The following is a 22889-nucleotide window of genomic DNA, read 5'->3' as shown; positions in this document are numbered from 1 at the left end:
CTACAGCCCCCCAAGATCTCTGCGCCCCTCCAATTCTGGCCTCTTGCGCATCCCTGATTTTAATTGCTCCACCATTGGTGGCCGTGCCTTCAGCTGCCTGGGCCCTAAGCTCTGGAATTCCCTCCCTAAACCTTTCCGCCTCTCTACGTCTCCTCCTTTTCAGACACTCCTTAAAACCTACCTCTTTGACCAAGCCTTTGGTGACCTGTCTAATACCCACTGTCCAGGGCCCCAATCACCCCTTCCAGGTGAAACAGCGATTTACTTGTACTTCTTGCAATCTAGTATACTGTATTCGCTGCTCATGATGCGGTCTCCTCTACATTGGGGAGACCAAACGCAGATTGGGTGACCACTTTGCGGAACACCTCCGATCTGTCCGTAAGGGTGACCCCGAGCTTCCGGTCGCCTGTCACTTTAATTCACCGCTCCATTCCCACTCGGACCTCACCGTCCTTGGCCTCTTGCATTGTTCCACGGAAGCTCAGCGTAAGCTCGAGGAACAGCACCTCATCTTCCGATTAGGCACTCTGCAGCCCTTCCGGACTCAATATCGAGTTCAACAATTTCAGATCATAACCTCGGCCCCTATTACATTTTTAGTTATATTTTTTCCACCCCTTTGTTTTGGGTCTTCCCTTCCCCCCCCCCCCCCCCCCCCGCCCCCCTTTCCTTTTTTTTTTCTCTCTCCCACATGGCAGCTGTCTCTCATTCTGCCAGTACACTTCACACCTAATCTCAGCCGTCTTTTGTCTCCACTGTCCTATTACCATCTCGTCTGGTTTTGAATACCTCTTAATGTCTCTTTTACTTCTTTTGTTCTATCGCAGCCCTGCCTTCGATCTATTTTATTTCCTTTCCAGTTTTGAAAAAGGGTTTCGACCCGAAACGTCAACTCTAATTTCTCTCCACGGATGTTGCCTGGCCTGCTGAGTTTTTCCAGCATTTTCTGTTGTTATTTCGGATTTCCAGCATCTGCAGTATTTTGCTATCGTACTAATATCTCCTTATGTGGCTCGGTGTCAACACTCCTGTGAAGCACCTTAGGACGGTGCACCATGTTAAAGGTGCAATATAAATGCAAGTTGTTGTTATTATTGACAGTGGAAACTGGGTGGGTGTATCTTCCCACCGGCATAAATGCACTTGACATAATTTCCAGGGCAGGAACATCTCGAAGTTGTGTTTTTGTGTCGTACTTAAATCTACTAAAATAAATATTTTGAAGCTGCTGATCCATATATTGCTAAGCGTAGCGCCCAATTTGCTCCTGATTCTGTATATATAATGCAAGTTGTTGTTGTTTTGGTTGTCTATGTGGCTGTACATGAAAAGGATCATTGATTTGGTGATTTTAGAGAGGTTTATTCTCCCAAGTGCAGATCAGTTTGAGCGAAGGTACAGCTGAAAGTAGAACTTAAAAATAAGACGGCACAGTGAAAAGTGCAGCAAGTCTCAGCTTGCTCGGCTCCTGGGCGAAAGGATTTCTGGAGGGTGGATGGTTATGACAGGCACTGAAAACCTGCGTGCTGATTGCAGTGATCTGTCATTGCAGCTATCAAAGAGCTTGGGCAGACTGATCTTGTGGAATGCATTTCTAATGCTGATAAAGGAGAGTTGAAGTGGCTCATTTAATGGAGATTTGTGCGGTTTGCAGCTGGGGTCTGCAAACGTGGAGGCAGTGGGGTGGTTCGGTACTTGACAAGAGTGATCAGCAGACACCTAGACATGGACAGCAATGCACTGCTTGCCATTTAAAGGTAATTCTTTCTGTTGCTCGCTGTGAGAGAGACAGAGTAGTGAGTTTATATTTTCCTTCAAGTCTGAGGGAGGTGGTTTGTTGCAGTGTAACACAACTTTGAGGAAACAATGCTGTTCTCAAAGTAATAAGTACAACTGATTCCGTTTTTTAATTAATCCAATTTAGTGACTCGCCCCTCTGCTGTCTCTTGGTGCTGCGACCATTCAGCAGGACATTGAACCGAACACAACTATAGATTCCTACATCACATGTAAATGTGTCAGCCAATAGCGGGTGTGTTCCTGCACGGATGGGCGTGGCTGAACAAAGCCCCTCCCCCCACCTTCTGATTCCATATTTATCGGGATAAATGATCTTCAGTTGTGAGGATACTTTGGAAACGTTAGGACTGTTCTCCTTGGAACAGAGAAGGTTAAGAAGTGACCTAATGAAGTTTTACAAGATTGTGAGGGTTTTTGATAGAATAGATAGAGACAGGCAGGTGAGTGAGTCAATAACCAGAGGTCATAGATTTAAAATCATTGGCAAAAGATCTAGAAAGGAGATGAGGATTTTATTCACTCGGGATCGGGAACGCTCCACCTCAACAGGTGGTGGAAGCTGATTCCATAAATAATTTTTAAAAGGGAGTTGGATGGGTCCTTGAGGATGAGGAAGTTATAGGGTTACGGACAAAAAGCAGGAGTGTGGGACCAAGCACGACTGCTCTTTCAAAGAGCCGGCACAGGCACGATGGGCTGAATGGCCTCATTCTGTGCTGTAAATTTCTATGATTCTATTCAGGAATACTCAACCTCTGTGCTGAGGACCACAATTGTGGGCAAGGTCTTGCCTGGTGGGCTTTCTCACAGACCCACTATAAAGCAAATAAACTCTTTGCATCGAATCCTCTTTCTGTCTCTCACACACAAACTGCGGGCAGGGTCTGAATTGAGGCCGTAGGTACATGTAGTAGCAGGTCTCTTGAGAGCCGCAGGTGGGAGGGAAGAGATCCTCCACGTGGCCCCAAGGCCATATTAAGAATGCTGTCGCTCCACATCTGGTAGAAACTAATGAGACTCATCAGTCAAAGCGAGGGAAGATTGCACTCGGTTCCTACCAACATGGATCTCCGTTTGCAAACTGTGCTCACATATTTTTGAGAGAATGTAAGGCCTTATTTAAATGGAGCAAAGCTATTGATTGCCATTCACGTCTCAGTAAATGTCATGTATTTCTTCCATTCTGCGGGCCTGAGTTTGAATCCTGACATTGGCTACACTCTATGGGTTTTCAAGTGTTATTGGTGAAGCGTTTCACTTTGAGCTGCTGCAGAAATCATCAGAGCGCTTCTCCTCACTCAAACTGTGCTTAAGAAGGATTCTTTGAGGTAATCTGGCATTTTCTTGCAGCTTAAAGAGGAACTGAAAGGTTGGGAGCATGACCAGATGATCAGATCGTGTTTTGAAGTGGGATCGCTCAGAAGTGAGTTAATAGTGATTTTAATTAGAGTGACACAGAGGGACCCTGGACAACACCTTTTAAAGCAAATGACCACAATGAGGGAACATTGTGCAGGCTGGTACTGGATTTCAACCCTGAGCGATGTGAAGCTTGGTACTGAATTTCAAACCTCAAGTACAGGAAACTTTCGATTTACCAGCACCTAAATAACCGGAAATCTCGGTTAACCGGCAAAATTCAGGAGTAGGTTCAGGTAAGTTTTATTACTTGCCTTCCTCGATCTGTTGCCGTGCAAGGGTGTGGCTGCAGCTGTTGCTAAGCTACAGAGACGCTTGGAACTTGTGGCCATTGTTCTGAACCTGCTGCTAAGCAACAGGGTTTGCCGTATCTTTTACTATAGCTTTCGGTTATCCAGAATTTTTGATGAACCGGCACCACATCGGTCCCGGATAAAAAAAAGTTTCCTGTACTGTTCTTGGATTGCAAACTATGTGGTTGGTGTTGGTTTGTACTGTGCGACTTTGGTAATTAGGGTCTGCTGTATTGGGTGTCAGCTGTGGCTCTGTTGTTAGCACCCTCGCCTCCGAGACAGAAGGTTGTGGGTTGTGAGTCCCGCTCCAAAGACTTGAGCACACGATCTAGGTTGACACTCCAGTGCAGTGCTGAGGGAGTGCTGCACTGTCAGAGTCTTTCGGATGAGACGTCAAACGGGAGTCTGACAACTCAGGTGGACTTGAAAGATCCCATGGCATTATTTCGAAGAAGAGCGGGAGAGTTCTGCCCGGTGTCCGGGCCGATATTTATCCCTCAATCAACATCACTAAAAATAGATTATCTGGTCATTTATCGCAATGCTGTTTGTGGGATCTTGCTGTGCGCAAATGCACTGTCGTGTTTCCTACATTACGACAGTGACTGCATTTCAAAAGTATTTCATTGGCTGTGAAGCTCATTGGGACATCCTGAGGTTGTGAATGGCGTTTTATAAAAACAAGTCTTTTTTCTTTCTTTTACTCTGGCCTAGTGATTGAGGTGTCGCCTTTGCAAAGGAGACTGTGCTTCAGTTCTAAGAAACACTTGAAAATTCTGCCTTAGCATTGGAGGAGAGCTTATTAGCAGGAATACCATTGAGGTCTGCCTCCCTCCTTAACCTCAACCATAGAAAGTACTCTTTCAGGGCGAGGCACTTACTTGGAATTGGACCAGAGCACAGGCTCCCTGGCACATCGGTAGGCGCAAATAGAGTTAAACGATTATGATTTGATTGGGTTTACGGAAACATGGCTCCAGGGTGGCCAAGGCTGGGAACTCAACATCCAGGGGTGTTCAATATTCAGGAAAGATAGGCAAAAAGGAAAGGGAGGTGGGGTAGCATTGCTGGTTAAAGAAGGGATTAACACAATTGTAAGGAAGGATATTAGCTCTGATGCTGTGGAATCTGTATGGGTAGAACTGAGAAATACCAAGGGGCAGAAAACATTAGTGGCAGTGGTATATAGACCTCCAAACAGTAATGCGGAGGTTGGGGATGGCATTAAAAGGGAAATTAGAGAAGCGTGCAATAAGGGCACAGCAGTCATCATGGGTGACTTTAATCTACATATAAATTGGGCTAACCAAATTAGTAACAATATTGTGGAGGAGGAATTCCTGGAGTGTTTGGTAGAGAGAAAACGGGGAATTACAGACCGGTAAGCCTGACATCGGTAGTGGGGAAAATGTTAGAGTGCATCATAAAAGATGTAATAACAGAGCACTTGGAAAACAGAGACAGGATCGGACAAAATCAACATGGATTTACAAAGGGTAAATCGTGCTTGACTAATCTACTGGAATTTTTTGAGGATGTAACTGGTAAAATAGATAAGGGAGAACCAGTGGATGTGGTGTATTTGGACTTTCAGAAGGCTTTCGATAAGGTCCCGCATAAGAGATTAGCGTGTAAAGTTAAGGCACATGGGATTGGGGGCAAGGTACTGACTTGGATAGAGAACTGGTTGGCAGACAGAAAGCAAAGAGTTGGAATAAACAGGTCTTTTTCCGAGTGGCAGGCAGTGACTAGTGGGGTACCACAGGGATCGGTCCTTGGACCCCAGCTATTCACAATATATATTAATGATCTAGACGAGGGAACTAGATGTAATATCTCCAAATTTGCAGATGACACAAAGCTGGGTGGGCGTGTGTGCTGTGAGGAGGATGCCGAGAAACTCCAGGATGATTTGGACAGGTTGGGTGATTGAGCAGAAGCATGGCAGATGCAATATAACGTGGATAAATGTGAGGTTATCCACTTTGGTAGCAAAAACAGGAAGGCAGATTATTACCTGAATGGCAATAGATTGGGAGAAGGGGAAGTGCAACGAGACATGGGTGTCCTTGTGCACCAGTCGCTGAAGGTAAGCATGCAGGTGCAGCAGGCGGTTAAGAAGGCAAATGGTATGTTGGCCTTCGTAGCGAGAGGGTTTGAGTACAGGAACAAGGATGTCTTGCTGCAGTTGTACAGTGCCTTGGTGAGACCACATCTTGAGTATTGTGTGCAGTTTTGGTCACCTTATCTGAGGAAGGATGTTCTTGCCATGGAAGGAGTTCAGCGAAGATTCACCAGGCTGATACCTGGGATGGCAGTAATGACGTATGAGGAGAGATTGGGTCGATTGGGCTTGTACTCGCTGGAGTTTAGAAGAATGAGAGGGGATCTCATTGAAACGTATAAAATTCAGACAGGACTGGGCAGACTAGATGCAGGAAGGATGTTCCCGATGGTCAGGGAGTCCAGCACCAGGGGTCACAGTCTATGGATAAGGGGTAAGCCATTTAGGACAGAACTGAGGAGGAATTTCTTCACCCAGAGAGTGGTGAACCTGTGGAATTCTCTACCACAGAAGGCAGTAGAGGCCAATTCATTAAATATATTCAAGAAGGAGTTGGATATATTTCTCAAGGCTAAAGGGATCAAGGGGTATGGGGAGAAAGCAGGGACCGGGTACTGAATTTGGATGATCAGCCATGATCGCATTGAATGGCGGAGCGGGCTCGAGGGGCCAAATGGCCTACTCCTGCTCCTATCTTCTCTGTCTCTGTTTCTGTTTCTATGTTTTCAGGCAGTGTAGTTGGTGGTTCAGGTATTTCAATTACAGTTCCAAGACATGTCTGTGCTGCTGTGGATGGTTAACATGATTGTGGTTTGGCAAAGACTTCCACGATGGCCTCTTCTCACAGATAACAACAACTTGCATTTATACAGCTTCTTTAACATAGTAAAACGTCCCACAGCGCTCACGAGAGCGTTACCAATCAAAAGGAGACATTAGGACAGATTACCAAAACCTTGGTCAAAGGGGTAGGTTTTAAGGAGTGTCTTAAAGGAGGAGAGAGAGGTGGGGAGAGGTTTAGAGAGGGAGTTCCAGAGCTTAGGGCCTCGGCAGCTGATGGTCGCCCTCCTTATACAAGGCAGATACCAGAGTTTATAGTTATGGAGCCTTGCTTCAATGTGTGCCTGCGCCTTTCTGTTGTGAGTAGCCTTGTCATACAAGCAAGGAAGTAGTGAGCTTTTGGTAGTGCACATAAAGTGACATGAAAGTACCTATCCTGCAGCTCATTGTGGATGTGAGTAGACGAGCATGCAGCATGAATGGTTTTATTATGAGGGTGTGAGTAATGAACATTTGGTACGCATGGCTTTATTGCAATAAATAAATTCTTGGGTGAAGCTCTTTTAAGATGTAAACATTCAAAAGAGTTTCAGTTATAAGTTGGAGCTGAGGGGGGTGATTTTCATTCAGAAGTCGGGAAGGAGGCGGGACTACAACTTTCGGGGTTGTAGTCCCGCCTCCATCGAGATGCGGCCAATCCACGCGATTTTAACTTGATTGACCTTGTTGAGCCCGCCCAGCGGGCTCAGCAGGTCAATTAAGGGCCACCCGGCAACGGGTGACGTCACAGACTGAAATTTCATCTGTCAAGACGTTTTCACAGATGAAATATCAGTGTTTCACATCTGTTTGAAGCTGTCAAACACTGACAGTCTTACTTCTAACCTGAGTCCTTCTCCACAGACTCAGTTAGAAATCTCTCCTGCACAGAAAGCTGCAGGCTGTCACTTTTGACAGATCGCAGCCATTCTGCTTTCTGTGCCGGTGAGATGAGGGACTCCCCGAACCTAAAGGAAGAAAGGCTGAAAAGGTAAGAAAATGTATGTAAAATTTATTTAATCACTTTAGACACACCAAACACACTTACCTTTGCACTCATGCACACATCACTCACCTGAACACCGACATCTCGACCCCTCCAAGCTCTTCAACCCGACGGCCCGACTCCTCTAACTTGGCGTGGTTTGGAGCCGTCGGGAATCCCACAGTTCAAGCTTAAAAATAGGGATTAGGCTAAAAACTGCCTGTTAACTACCTGTTAACAGGCAGTTAATTGGCACTAATCCCTTCCCGCCTCAGGGAGGCGGGTCCCAGTGCGGGGCGGGTACCCGCCTCCTTTGAAATTGGCATGGAGACGGGTTGGGGGCGGGATGGGGTCGGGACCCCCGATTTCGGGAATTTAACCCCCCGCACGCCTCCAATCCCGACTCCACAGCTCAATGAAAATCGAGGCCGAAATCTCTGCCTGCTGCTGTATAGGCAAGCCTGATAATCATTGCATGGGCTGTAAGGCAGTCTGAGTTTTGTTTATTCATTCTCTGGGATGTGGGTGTTGCTGGCAAGGCAGGCATTTATTACCCATCTCTAGTTGTCCTTGAGAAGGTAGTGGTGGGCTTCTACTTTGCACGGGGCAGCAGTCAATGTGTAACAGGTGAGGAGATACTTTATGGCCAATTGCTTTGCCCATCTACTTCCTGTAAATGGGAAATTGTTCAACCTCCGTCGCCTCCAGTCCAGATCCAAGGTCGTCCCATCCTCTATCATCGAATTACAGTATGCAGACGATGCTTGCGTCTGCACTCACTCGGAGGTCGAACTCCAAACCATCGTCAACACCTTCACCGAAGCATATGAGAGCATGGGCCTTACACTAAACATCCGTAAGACAAAGGTCCTCTACCAACCTGCCCCCACCACACAGCACTGCCCCCCTGATTATCAAAATCCACGACAAGGCCTTGGACAACGTGGACCACTTTCCATACCTCTGGAGCCTACTGTCAACAAGGGCCGATGTTGACGACGAAGTCCAACACCACCTTCAGTGTGCCAGTGCAGCCTTCTGTCGCCTGAGGAAAAGAGTGTTTGAAGACCAGGACCTCAAACCTGGCACTAAGTTCATGGTCTACAGAGCAGCAGTGATACCCGCCCTGCTGTATGCCTCAGAGACATGGACCATGTACAGCAGGCACCTCAAAGCACTGGAGAGGTACCACCAACGCTGTCTCCGCAAGATCCTGCAAATCCATTGGCAGGATAGGCGCACCAACGTCAGTGTTCTTGCTCAGGCCAACATCCCCAGCATCGAAGCTTTGACCACGCTCAATCAGATCCGATGGACGGCTCACATTGTCCGCATGCCTGATACGAGACTCCCAAAACAAGCGCTCTACTCGGAACTCCGACACGGCAAGAGAGCCCCAGGTGGGCAGAGGAAACGCTTCATGGACACCCTCAAAGCCTCCTTGAAAAAGTGTAACATCCCCACCGACACCTGGGAATCCCTGGCCCAAGACCGCACAAAGTGGAGGAGAAGCCTCTTCGCCGGGAGCAAGCGGAAGCCAAGCACAGGCAGCAGAAGGAGCGCACGTCAACCCAAGCACCCCACCCACCCGCCCCTTCAACTACCGTCTGTCCCACCTGTGACAGAGACTGTAGATCACGCATTGGACTCATCAGTCACCTGAGAACTCATTTTTAATGTGGAAGCAAGTCATCTTCAGTTCCGAGGGACTGCCTAAGAACTACTTCCTCTAAAGTACAGGTTGAGCGTCCCAAATCCGGCAACCTCGGGACCGAGGCCGAGCCAGTTTTCGGGTTTTTCTGGACTTCGGAACGTGTTTCTAATGTCCGAAGTCTGGAAACACCCGAGCCCAGGTTGCAATATTTCCGGACTTTGGACATCAGAAACACGTGCCGAGTCCGGAAATGCCTGGGCCCAGGTTGCGTTTTTGGTAACCCTCCCTCAGGGTGTGCGGATTCTGGAGCATTTTACGGATTCCGGACCCCTGCCACCAATCGTCCCGGATTCCGGAACATTCCAGATTTGGGACGCTCAACCTGTACTGGCAAGTAGCCTTGTCTCAGTTGAATGGTTTTTGAAGTATGCAAACTTTTTTCTCTTATGCTGGCAAGTCCATCAATGTAGGATTTAGCATCACCCCACCCTAGCCGGGCGTCTAATTCGCTCTCTTGTGGGGAGCGGAAAGGGTGGTGTTCTGGAGCGCTAAAAGAGCACCCCTTTTTCGCCACTTGCTGCAACAGCAACTCTGCCTTGGTACTGTTCCGTCATATCAAGTAAAGAGTTACCTGCAATGATTACATTTTGTAACAGCCGAAAACCTCCCCTTCCTTTGAAAAGGGGGCCGCAGTCTTTGAACTAGCTGCTGCAGTGCTGGATATCTGTATTGAGCACTGGGAGTTCACCGTGACCCCATAATGAAGCCTAAAAATAGGAAAATTGGAACAGGAGTGGCCTTGCAGTATGTAGGGATGCAAAGTTCGCTGCACATTGTTCCTGCTGCTGCACTGCACGATTCCAAACATCTACCCTATATATCTGTATACAAACTGTCTCCATATCAATTAGGTGGAGGGACAGATTAATACGAGAGGAACGATGGCAGTCAATCATTCAGATCTTGTTTGGCCCTTGGTACAGCACAAAATTGAAATGCACGATGTAATTTGACCGTACTGTATTTCAAGTCAGCTCCTTACTTTAACTACTTAACTCTGGGCTCTTATGGTAATTAAGAGGGGAACTTGGGACTAGAGTCAGAAAAGAAGAGAATGTGTGAGGAGCTCCAGAATGGGCAGTGCCTCAAGAATAGGGAACTAACCCAACAATGCACCCAGACAAGGTAGTTTGGTTTCTTTGCAGTGCTGCCCAGCTATCAACATCCACCCCCTTGAAAAAGAAAGACTTTCATGACCTCAGGACATCCCAAAGTGCTTTACGTTAAGTACTTTTAAAATGAAGTACTTTTTGAAGTGTAGTCACTGTTGTAATGTAGGGAATGCGGCAGCTTATGCACACAACAAGGTCCCACAAACAGCAATGTGATGACCAGATAATCTGTTTTTAGTGATGTTGATTGAGGGATAAATATTGGCCAGGGCACCGGGGATAACTCTCCTGCTCTTCTTCGAAATAATGCACTTAAGAGAGAGCAGATGAGCCTCAGATCAACGTCTCATCCAAAAGATGACGACACCTCCGACATAGAAAAATAGGAGCAGGAGTAGGCCATTCGGCCCTTCGAGCCTGTTCCGTCATTCAGTATGATCATGGCTGATCCTCTATCTCAATACCATATTCCCGCTCTCTCCCCATACCCCTTGATGCCTTTTGTGTCCAGAAGTCTATCTATCTCCTTCTTAAATATATTCAGTGACTTGGCCTCCACAGCCTTCTGTGGTAGAGAATTCCACAGGTTCACCACCCTCTGAGTGAAGACATTTCTCCTCATCTCAGTCCTAAATGTCCTACCCCGTATCCTGAGACTGTGACCCCTCATTCTAGACCCCCCAGCCAGGGGAAACATCCTCCCTGCATCCAGTCTGTCTAGCCCTGTCAGAATTTTATACATTTCAATGAGATCCCCTCTCATTCTTCTAAACTTTAGTGAATACAGTAATAGTCGACCCAATCTCTCCTCATACGACAGTCCTGCCATCCCAGGAATCAGTCTGGTGAACCTTCGCTGCACTCCCTCTATGGCAAGTATATCCTTTCTTAGGTAAGGAGACCAAAACTGCACACACTACTCCAGGTGTGGTCTCACCAAGGCCGACAGTACTGCGCTGGAGTGTCAGCTTGGATTTTTGTGCTCAAGTGTCTGGAGTGGGACTATAAACCCACAACCTTCAGAGGCGAGGGTGCTGGCCACTGAGACACAGCTGACATAAGGCTCGAAGTTATTGGTGGCAAAAGTGGATAAAGGTTTAACGTATCTATAGTTTTCCTGTCCACTATTTTAAGAGTGGTGTTAAACAGGTTAATGTCAGCATCGCCAGCAAAACACACGACTCTGAAGCATGTAACACTACTGTGCTAATATGAGCAAGTATGACTACAGATTGATTTATCCAAGTCTGCTCCTGTAATTATTGCAAGCAAAAGGTGCAAAGACATCAACATGTAAACCAGTGTTAATTTCTGGGGGGAAAAGCCTCCTCAAATGAGAATTTTTTTTCAAATAAATCACAAAGATTCAGTGTATTAGAAAAGGAAAGTGCACATGGTTTAACAGAGGTAAATATTTTGCAAATAGCGAATCACTGAAAAAGTAAATGCCCCGTGTTGTGGGACTGTGCAATCCCATTGTCACACTTCTTGGTGATGCTGGAGGAAGATTTTTGCTGTTCACTGTAGTGAAGTTATAGGCTTGCATATTTACAACTGTTCTATAATAAGGAATAGCAGAAAGCTTCCTCGTTAGTTTTTCAGTGAACCGTCGCTTCACAGTTTATCTTCTATGTGCCCTCTGCTCCTGAAAAAACTAGGCATAGAATCATGTATGTAATTCTTGCACACTTGGGATGATTTCTGAGGGGGAATCAGTTTGCAAAGGCAGTGTTGTCAGCTGCTTGAAAACGGGGAGACGATTGCACCGAGTCTGTAAGTATGGTTTCATGAAGTCAGCCTTTCAGCTGTGTTATCACCTGTCCTTTAACCCGTGCTACACGTTGCCCTAACAAAACCGGCCTTGGTAGTTGCCTTGTAAAATGATCAGTCTTGTTCTTTTGTTCATTCTTTACTGCACTAATCTATGCGTTCACACAAATAGGCTGAACTTCCTTCTTCACAGGACCGTCGAATATGTGTGCGTTGTTCTTGTCCGCTCCTTAATGCCGCATGACATGGTCACTTTTTACTAAACCATCTAATGCCAGTGAATTGTTTACTTCCTTACCCAGTAGCGACCAACGCTCGAGAGGCTAAGAATTCAACCCTTTTGAGTTTTGACATTTGTCTCTAAATGCTTGTCCCTTTTCTGCTTCAGTGATGGTGAAAGCAGGAGAAGGGCCTTTTCTGGCTGCAGCACCGAGTCATTGAGCGGGGGAGGGATTGTCCTCACTCCTCGCCGGATTTCGTGGCGCCAGCGGATCTTCCTACGTGTCGCCTCGCCCATGAACAAGTCCTCTGCAGCCATGCAGCAGAAAGGAACATTGGAAGGTACGGTGTGCCAGAATCGTGGGCAGACGCCAATCTGAAATGGTCTACATAGCCAAACAGGCGTAACCTGACGGGGTACAAATTCAAGGGGCGTTCTACCATGGGTGGGCAATCTGCTCCGCTAGATTACCGCAGGCGTTGAAGATGAAAACTTATCCCATGATCTTGTAATAGTGGCTGGAGTATGAATTAAGCGATTGACATTGAAGAGTCACCATTGACCGTTGTTCTCTTTACAAGGAATGAGATTGAAGGTTAACGAAACACAATGGTTTTGCTTGATTACTTTTTTGAGGATCAGGGAAGAATTTTGTGTAACTCGCCCACAATTGAAGTAACTGGGGCAGAGACGCGACGGGCATGATGAATGGCCTCTTTGCATTCTGTGATTTCTTGCGATCTTGTATAAACATGATCCCGGAGACGCATGGCTGTGTTGTGTTTTTCTCAGGCCAGATGGTTGGCATAACAAGATTGGATTTTCTATTTCTGTAGATCGTTTTGGCGGCATTGAGTTGCCACCTCTTTCTCCACTCGCGCCAGCTGTGGAGGAGGACCCCTTGGCCTCTCTGCTGATAGGGGATGACTTCCAAGTTGGGGAGAAGAAGAAACAATCCTCGGAGGAGCTGCGGATCATGTGGAGGAAAGCCATCTATCAGCAGATCCTATTGCTTCGGATGGAGAAGGAAAATCAAAGGCTGGAAGGTTAGTTCTCTCAGAAATATGAAATGTATTGTCAATGATCATTAAAATACCTGCCGTGGATATAATGCATTTGAGTTTCCAAATTGTATCAGAGGGAGAGTCGTTCCTCCAAACACCTCTGGGGAAGAAACAGGCGCGAATGGGTCCAAAATGGCATGTGGTGTACACTTGCTCATTCCGCACCAGGATTGGTTAGGGCGCTCCCAGGCACATATTAGGCCCATTTCCGATGCAAATCCATTGCCTAACGCTCGTTTCAGGCCCCTTCCCAAAAATTCAATCGCGATCGACCAATGTGGCCAGTTTTCTCGGGCCTATCACAGCCAAACCAACGGTCCTTAAAGGGGCCGCTGAGGACTGCCACCAGTAGGTAAGTTTATATATATTTTTTTAATGGATTACCAGAATGAGGAGCCAGGAGGAACAGGAATCCTCCTCCTGGCTCCATGTTGAAACTGTGGCCTGTTGTCAGACACTGCCCGACCCTCCATCCCTCCCTCCCTTTGGCTGGTCCCGCCCTGATGGCTCCTGAGGATCAATATTACGTGAACCTCTTGCATCAGCTTTGACATGGCAGTTGTTGCCATCGCTGGGTTTAATTCGGGCCGAGTTTCGGGTGAGAACCAATTTCCAGGCCAGTCTGTCTCTTTTCACTCAAGGAATGTTTGGAGTGCAGGTGAGATCTATAAAATTGACAAAATGAAAAAAAATACATGTATATTTTAGGTAAGGGGTCATCAAAAATTGTCATCCCTGGCCTCAAAATAATAGAAACTGCTCCTTCTCTCTTTCCCTCTCATATTCGTACAGGAACGGACTTCCCTTCCCCCTCCCGAAAATTCCGCTGCTCTTGCGAAAATGTTAACGGTTGTCTCTGACGATACAATGCTTAACTATGAATATCAAAGGGTTGGGTGAGATTGAATTCAAGATTTATACCAATAACATATTGGAATTAACCTGATGCATTGAGGACAAGCAGTTCTTGGGGTATTCTGTGGCTTCCTGACTCCCCATCACCTACAAGCCACAAGTCAGGAGTGTGATTGAATACTCTCCACTTGCCTGGATGAGTGAAGCTCCAACAACACTCAAGAAGCTCGACACCATCCAGGACAAAGCAGCCCACTTGATCGGCACCCCATCCACCACCTTAAACATTCACTCCCTCCACCGCTGGCGGACCGTGGCTGCAGTGTGTACCATCTACAAGATGCACTGCAGCAACTCGCCAAGGCTTCTTCGGCAGCACCTCCCAAACCCACGACCTCTACCACCTAGAAGGACAAGGGCAGCAGGCGCATGGGAACACCACCACCTCCAAGTTCCCTTCCAAGTCACACACCATCCTGACTTAGAAGTATATCGCCGATCCTTCATCGTTACTGGGTCAAAATCCTGGAACTCCCTCCCTAACAGCACTGTGGGAGCATCTTCACCACACGGACTGCAGCGGTTCAAGAAGGCGGCTCACCACCACCTTCTCGAGGACAATTAGGGATGGGCAATAAATGCTGGCCTTGACAGAGACCCCCACATCCCAGGAATGAATAAATTTAAAAAAAAATTCTACTGAGTCTGAAACGATCAACTAAAAGAGTGTTTAATTCAGTGAGAAATCCCGACGTCACTTACTTTTCACGTTGAATATAGATTTCAGCGGCAACCTATTCTGATAAACCCCTTCACAAGCTCTTGTATTTGAGAGCTGCTTGCTTTATTTTTTTATATAAAAATATACAAGAGTCAAGTTTGCAAGGCTCTGCTCCATTCTTGGAGGATTTATTCCAATCACCAAAAAGTCAAAATTGCTGTCAATCAGACACACTGACCGCATGCTGCCGTCGATGTGAGACTCGAAGCTGGGAGTGAAGCCTCATTGAAATTTCCCTGATGGTTGTTCTCATGAGGGTACGATTTATATTGTAAAAAATGGTGTTAAATTAATAATTAAATGAATAGTCAGGGAATCTCGCCTCCCTTCACCCTGGCTCAGGGTCAGTTGCAATGACTGAAGCCTTTTGAGCCTATCACCAAACCACGTGTTGCCTTGGAAACAAGGTCAGGCTGCCGGTAGGCAGGATGTCCGGCTCCAGTTCACTAAACCTGCAGTGCACGCACCACACAATGGCCCTGGCAGGGTAGCAAGAGTAGTACTTCATATGGGCCCGGAATTTGCGGTTGTAACGACGGCGAAACTGTCAGCGTTCTCCGTCATCACTGTGTAAAACTGACAGCAACTTCTGGAGTCTGCACATACTCATTTAAACGTGGAAATCCTGAAGTTGCTGTCAGTGATACCCTGCTCCTCCACAGGGTGCGCTGTTGCAGTCCTCACAGATGGAAATCAATTAAAATCATTGAATTTACGCTCTATTCTCGCTATAAAAACCAGTGAAAAAGTTAAGCCATGTTGACTGAAGTGTAACTGAGTTTTTAACAGCATACTAAGTCATAATTAGTGCTAAACAATCTCTCTGACCCTGAAAAACTAATTTTATATTTGCAGATTGTCATTTTCTCCATTATGATAAAAATTCTGTAGATTTTTAAAATAATAAAAATTAATTTTTAATTGTTTTTTTTTAAAGTTTGTTTATGATAGTTCAGTTTCTACCTTAATCCCATGTGTAGGTCACAATCTTTATTTTGTTTTCTGTAAAATTATTTTTAAAAAGTGAATGATAAAAGCTGCTTGTTACTTCCTGGTTTGCTGTCTGTGAGAATTCTCCGATGTGATTGGCTGCTTAGCCTGCTTGATGGCATTACTGTTGCCGGACACCAGAGATCCCCTATAGGTGGCGCCAGAATGAAATTAATGTCAGAAAAGGTGAAATTGATGCCACAGAGCCCGCTAAAAGTTTGTGGGCAGCTTTCTTCCAGGTCAGCGGCGAGCGCTGTCCCTTCGCTGCTGACTGCATGATTTGGGCCACTGTATCTGAGTAATTAAGTTTTGCATCTTGTGCATGTTTGTGTTGCAGTATTACATTTTATTTGAAGGCATCGCAACTCAAGAGTGTGGGACCTCACAGGCATCACGCTGTAAAAGAATCGCAGCTTCCCCTCATGATTGGCAACTTCACAGACACTGATTATTTAAATCAGTCAAACTCCAGTTGTACTGACTGTGAAGGGATCCACTCACACAGCAGGTAGCACCAATCAGGAACAAGAGACCAGCACCAAACCCCAGCAATCAGAGCTACCATTTGCAAACCAACCAATCAAATTCTTCAAAATATTCTGCTCCAATTTCTTTCAGCAGCCCTGACTAAATGCTTTTAGAAGTTAAATTGACAACGTAATACACATTGTTTTAAAATGTTCTCAAATAATGCACTAAAATTAGCCATAAACCAAAACGCCCCTCTACATGTGCCTGCCCCTATCTCTGTGCCCAGTTGCTGAAATGACGAGTGTTCTGGTGCTTGAGTCAGCTATCCTGCTGGTATTTTTTTATTATTTGTTTCCCAAGCTCTGAGCACATTCCGCCTGTTTGCTGACTGTGATAAGTAGGAAAGTGCTTTCTTATGACAGGTAAAAAAAATCACTGGCTGCAAAAATATTCCTACCCTAACTTCGGCAGGAATCTAGGCCGGGAACTAGGGGTGGGATGAGTGCAAATCGCACTTGCCGGCCTAAGTTTCAGGCCAGGCTCGGTATTTTGAGCCCTGGGCCTCATCTACATGCTGCCGATCAGTTGGCCGCCCAAAAACGCGAATGTGTATTTATCAGGCTGATGGTTGGAGCAAGAATTGTAACGCCATCGCTGCTGTTGTCAGCAGTGACAAGCCAATGGTCTGCAGCTCCTTCTAATTGACTCATAGAAATGACAGTAGAGAAGGGTGCAGTTCAACATGCCTGTGCCAGTGCTGGCTCCTCACCTGGAGCTATCTGCTGCGATCCCATTAGAGGAATCACGATGGTGCTGTGGCAACATTGCATAGAACCCAACAAACAGGACACGCTTCATTCACCGCCTCAACAGCAGGATATAGCGGGGGCGCCGCGATTAAGAATATGATTTCAAATCGAACCTCGGGGTGGGGGTGGGATTGGGGTGGGGGCAGATCTGTCGTGTCTCACAGAATGCAGCTGCGCCTCTGCTCTGTGATAAAGGGAGTGCTCCCGTGCAGCTGTTTGATGCTTCAGTGGGGTTTGATCCCGACAGTAATGTTCTGTGGGAGGGTGGAGCAACGCATGACTGCACACCTTCAGCAAGTACACTGCTCTTGGATGCGCTATTGCTTTTCAAGTGCATGTATCTCAGTCTTAGAATGAAGAGGCATGAATGGGTTCGTTACATTTCTTTTTATTACACTGAAGGCTCGAGAAAATAATTGATACTCTTGCTTGCTAGACACTAAGGTGGAGATTTTTCCTTTTGCAAAGCATAGGTTTCATCGCCCATGCAAAATGGGCCATACAACGCTTAATCGAAAGCACTAATTAATCTAGCATTCTGAAGCCAAGAATCCATTCAGCCCACCAGATCCAATTCTTATGAATCCAATATCAGACTTGTGGAGTCAAACTGAAGTCAAGGTTGATGCAGTAATGACCTTCTGCTTGTAGATAGCATTAGCATTCTTGGGAATCTATGATTTTACATGGATTTTACAGCCCAGGAACAGGCCATTCGGCCCAACTAGTCTATGGCGGTGTTTATGCTCCACACGAGCCTCCTCCCACTTTACTTCATCACATCCTATCAGCATATCCTCCTAGTCCTTTCTCCCTCATGTGTTTATCTAGCCCCCCCTTAAATGCATCTCTGCTATTCACTTCAACTACCCCATGTGGTAGCGAGTTCCACGTTCGAACCACTCTCTGGGGGAAGAAGTTCCTCCTGAATTCCTTATTGGATTTATTAGCGACTATCTTATATTTATGACCCTAGTTTTGGATTCCCCCCCACAAATGGAAGCATCTTCTCTAAGTCTACCCTGTCAAACCCCTTTACTTTACTGTGGCTCAGTGGGTAGCACACTCGCCTCTGAGTCAGAAGGTTGTGGGTTCAAGTTCCACTCCAAAACACATAAAAAAAACTAGGCTGACCCTCCAGTGCAGTGCTGAGGGAGTGCTGCATTGTCGGAGGTGCCGTCTTTCGGATGAGACGTTAAACCGAGGCCCCGTCTGCTCTCTCAGGTGGACGTAAAAGATCCCACGGCCACTATTTTGAAGAAGAGCAGGGGAGTTATCCCCGGTGCCCTGGCCAATATTTATCCCTCAATCAACATAACAAAAACAAATTATCTGGTCATTATCACATTGCTGTTTGTGGGAGCTTGCTGTGTGCAAATTGGCTGCTGCGTTTCCCACATTACAACAGTGACTACACTTCAAAAGGATTTCATTGGCTGTAAAGTGCTTTGAGACGTCCGGTGGTTGTGAAAGGCGCCATATAAATGCAAGTCTTTTTCATGATTTTAAAGACTTCCAGGAGGTCACCCCTCGGATTTCTCCTTTCTAGAGAAAAGAGCCCCAACCGGTTCAGTCTTTCTGATAGCCTTTCCAAGACTTGGTGTGCACTAAATGCATTGGTGGCATCTATAGGAGGACATCAGTACAGGAAACTTTGGTTTATCTGGCGGTTAACTGTCCGGAATGCTCGAGCCACCGGCAAAAATCAGGAGCCGTTTCGTTAGTTTTTTTTTCTTTTCGTTGCTTTTTTTTCACCAGTCAGGCTCTGCAAGGTCTCGCTGAAGCTGTTGCTAAGCTACAGAGACGCTTGCAAGGTACGGCCGACTGTTTAGAAGCTAACAGGGTTTGTTGCCAGATACGGAGCTCAAAATCGCCGTATGTTTCAACATTAGCGCTGGTTTGTCCGGCAGTTTTGATGGGACGGCAACAGCTCGGTCCCGTCGGTGCCGGATAGCACAAAGTTTCCTGTATTGCAATTTATATTTATATAATATGGGATGCGCCATCCAGTTGTAGTGATGGGACCCTCGGGACAGACAGACAGTTGAATCTATCATGGTCCAAGGATATAATAAGCCCTGCATTGATCTTGTTCTTTTGAGCAATAAAGCCATCATTTCTCCTGAAGTAGTCGATCTGTAATCTGTTTAAATCATGTTTTGTTGCAAAGCTAATCTCAAGTTTCGTGATATCACATGTAATTGACGACTGTTATACTGTCACATTCTTAATGCTGTCGAGGAGATTTCAGTTCTTTTCAAATATGGTGCCTTTGGTAGAAGGTAAGAGCAGTTCCATTCTAATCTCGAGTACTGCGAGTGAATGATTGTAAAGGAGCCTTTTTAATAGGAATAGAAACTGAAAAGTTGTGGCAATGCAACAGGTCTGGTGGCCTTGCGAATTTATTAATGTTTTTGACCAGCCACGCCTTGCTAGTTGGGAGCACCTGATCGTGGAATCAGCCTGCACGTTTAGTGTTGAGGGTTACCAACTGCAATTGCAAACAGAGAGGCACAGAGTGTTTCCAGCTCCCGCACAGAAAATCTTAAGAGCTTTTAGCAAAGCTTATGCTCCCGGTAAATAGAAGGAATGCAGGCTTTCAGTCATGGTTTCTGTTAGTGAAACGAGGGTTAAAAATAATTGGTCAGCACGTCCCGAGAAGGCAGCAGATGCGCTGTCTCGCGGGATAACCGATTCGACCAGCAAGGCCCCTAAGCTGTGATCAGCAGTCTGTACCGATAGTCGGTCACGCTGGCCGCTAAAGGTGCTGCAGTTGGCCTCAGCATCTCCAGGCCAAGTGAGCAGGGTCACCAACCCGCCCGGATTGCCCTGGAGTCTCCCGGAATTAAAGACTAATATCCAGGACACTGCTGCCAGCAACCGGGGAGAAAAATCATCGGGGCAACACCCTACAAATGATAGAAGTAAATGTCACCAATGTTCCCTCTCTTTTTTTGGGTGCGTGGCCCCTTTAAGGGGCTGCGCGGCCCACTCAGATTTCCGCGCCTGAGCAGTTTTTCTATTTAAAAGCGGTGAGCCGGCTGCGCGGAACCTCCAGATCGCTGTGCGGCCGTGCAACTTAACAGGAGCATTGGTTGTCACCCCTGGTCGCTATCCAGGGCTCACAGCCGCCCTTTGCCGGAAGTGCATGTGTTGAGTGAGGGCAGGATCACACCTGGCTGCACTGCCCCGTCCCACGAGTCAATAGTTGGCTGCCAGCTCACACGGGAAGACTGGCGGCACGGCTGAGCTAGCGCAAGGGCAGCTGGCAACTATGATACCGCAACTCGGCCTGAAGCAACGCCTTTAGTGGAGGAGGCAGGCGACCTTTTGTTTATCAAGTGACCATAATCTGCTCAGGCCTTGCTCAGCTGTAGTCATTGCTCATGAACGAGGAGGAGAGATGTACAATGACATGAATCAGTCATTCATGAAAGAAAGACTTATGAAATAATACTGAGCAGCCTGCGGGTGGCGCTGTCCAGGGAGAGTATAAATACTCGGGCACGGGCCCAGATTGCGCAGGACTTTCTTTAACAGGAGCTAGTGAAGGACACAACTAGACCTCCATGTTGTAAAACAGTTGATTAAAGCTTTGTTTAACGCTTAGACCAAGTGCCGAGTAGTTTTCTTACATCATACTGTTTGAATACTGTGCTGCTGTACGGTTCCTGAATTATTAATTTGATGGATTTTTTAAATATAAAATTACAGCAAGCAGGGACGAACTTCAGGCCAGAAAAGTGAAATTGGACTACGAAGAGTTTGTGCTGTGCCAAAAAGAGGTGTCTGCCATTTGGGATAAAATGCTAACCACTCCGGGAAGGGCGAAGGTGAAGGTTGACATGGAGAAGGTTCACACTGCTCTTAGTCAAGGTCAGTGCTTGATTACTAACTGTGCTTCCCACAGTATCGGACTCCTCCTCGCCTCCCCTCGGATCTCAGCAATCGCTGTTTCTACAAAGATGTTCATAGAATTGTAAAGGCAGAAAATTGGTGGAATAAAATGTGTAACAAAAATAAAGATATAAACACATTGGCCCAGAAATTCGGGTCGGAGGCTTCCTGCGGGTGCAAGCCTCCGACCTGCACTTACCTAGCGCGCCGGCTGTTGTGTTGTGGGCCCGCGTGGGATTCCGATCCTGGGCCTCCTCCAACTGCCGGCGCGGAGTGCTTGCGTATCCCAGGGGCGTAGTTAGTTCGAAGCGTCCCCTGGGATCACGTGGGCCATGGAGAGCCAATGGTAGCAGGGAATCTGTATTCATAGATTTGACAGGAAGACCTGTCAAATCCACGAATACAGTTCAGCCCCAAAACTTCACTAAAACTTCAAATAAATTTAAAAATAAATCACATTTTTAAAATAACTATAAACTACATAAAATAACTATTTTAAACAATAATTTAAATTTTTGAAAACATTAATTACATTTTCTAACGGGGCTAAAAATAAACTTACCTTTCTTTAAAGTATTTAAAAATAATAAACCTGTGGAAAAAATGTTTTAATTTTACTTAATTCACCACTCACCTTGTTAAAAGCAGGCCTTGCGACTGCTTTTTAAAAGTGTAACTGCTGGAGACTTACCCTCCCGGAGAAAGCTGCAATAAAAATATAAGTTCCAGGCGCACGCGCTGCCTCTCCGGCGCACGCGTTCGACCTGTGAACCCCTTCCTTTAAGGGAACGGAAGTTCCGGTTTCCCACGGATGCGCAGTGCATGCACGAAACCGGCACTTTCGTTGGGCCTACGCGTGAGTACCCAGCGCGTACTCACCCGTGGGGACCCGAAGTTCTGGCTGACCATACCCTGTGTAACCATTTAATTTATGAAAGGCCTCCTTTGTTAAATGAAATCCAAAATGTCAAAAAGAATTACCTCGAATTTACAGCACAGAAACAGGCCATTCAGCCCAGCAGGTCTGTGCTGGTGTTTATGCTCCACACGAGCCCCCTCCCACCCTACCTCCCCTTGCCCCCTCCCACCCTACCTCCCCTCGCCCCTACCTCCCCTCGCCCCCTCCCACCCTACCTCCCCTCGCCCCCTCCCACCCTACCTCCCCTCGCCCCCTACCTCCCCTCGTCCCCTCCCACCCTACCTCACCTCGCCCCCTCCCACCCTACCTCACCTCGCCCCCTACCTCCCCTCGCCCCCTCCCACCCTACCTCCCCTCGCCCCCTCCCACTCTACCTCCCCTCGCCCCCTCCCACCCTACCTCCCCTCTCCCCCTCCCACCCTACCTCCCCTCGCCCCCTCCCACCCTACCTCACCTCGCCCCCTCCCACCCTACCTCACCTCGCCCACTCCCACCCTACCTCCCCTCGCCCCATCAACACATCCTTCTATTCCTTTCTCCATGGAAACAAGTGAATTAATTTATTACCAGTTGTTGGTTATTGCACAACCTGAGGGTGTGGAGTTGGAAGTACAAGTTGCAGTGCGTGCTGCGATCTGCTTTTAAAGAGGGTGCCTTTGTGTGACAGGTGTCCCGAAGGGTCGGAGAGGAGAGATCTGGCAATTCTTGGCTGAGCAATATCACTTGAGACACCGGTTACCGGAGAAACAGCAACCTGGAGATATTTCATACAAGGAACTTTTGAAACAGCTGACTACTCAGCAACATGCCATCCTGGTGGACCTTGGTAAGACTTCTTTTTAAATTACCTCGCTGACACAAAAATCCAAAGGAGAGTGGCCCTTAATCATTTAGTACTGCTGG

The 22889-nt window shown here is 46.8% G+C and overlaps 1 protein-coding gene across 6 annotated transcripts in view; it reads left to right on the top strand.

Annotated features, from left to right (window-relative positions):
• tbc1d4 (TBC1 domain family, member 4) overlaps positions 1-22889 on the top strand; it is a 318286-nt gene that overhangs the window by 255738 nt on the left and 39659 nt on the right. For all 6 annotated transcript variants that reach the window (XR_015079695.1, XM_085998495.1, XM_085998496.1 and 3 more), the window contains 4 exons: positions 12369-12541; positions 13037-13246; positions 20885-21046; positions 22654-22812. Coding sequence is in view for 5 of the 6 variants with exons in the window: in XM_085998495.1 (XP_085854621.1) it covers positions 12369-12541; positions 13037-13246; positions 20885-21046; positions 22654-22812 (704 nt within the window). In the remaining variant the exon portion in view is untranslated. The remainder of the gene's footprint in view (positions 1-12368; positions 12542-13036; positions 13247-20884; positions 21047-22653; positions 22813-22889) is intronic.

This window comes from Somniosus microcephalus, chromosome 10 (genome assembly GCF_052327205.1).
Source record: "Somniosus microcephalus isolate GS21.2 chromosome 10, FLI_Smic_1.0, whole genome shotgun sequence".
NCBI lineage: Eukaryota > Metazoa > Chordata > Chondrichthyes > Squaliformes > Somniosidae > Somniosus > Somniosus microcephalus.
Note: the sequence above shows the minus strand (reverse complement) of the source record. Positions and strands in the feature narration are given on the sequence as shown.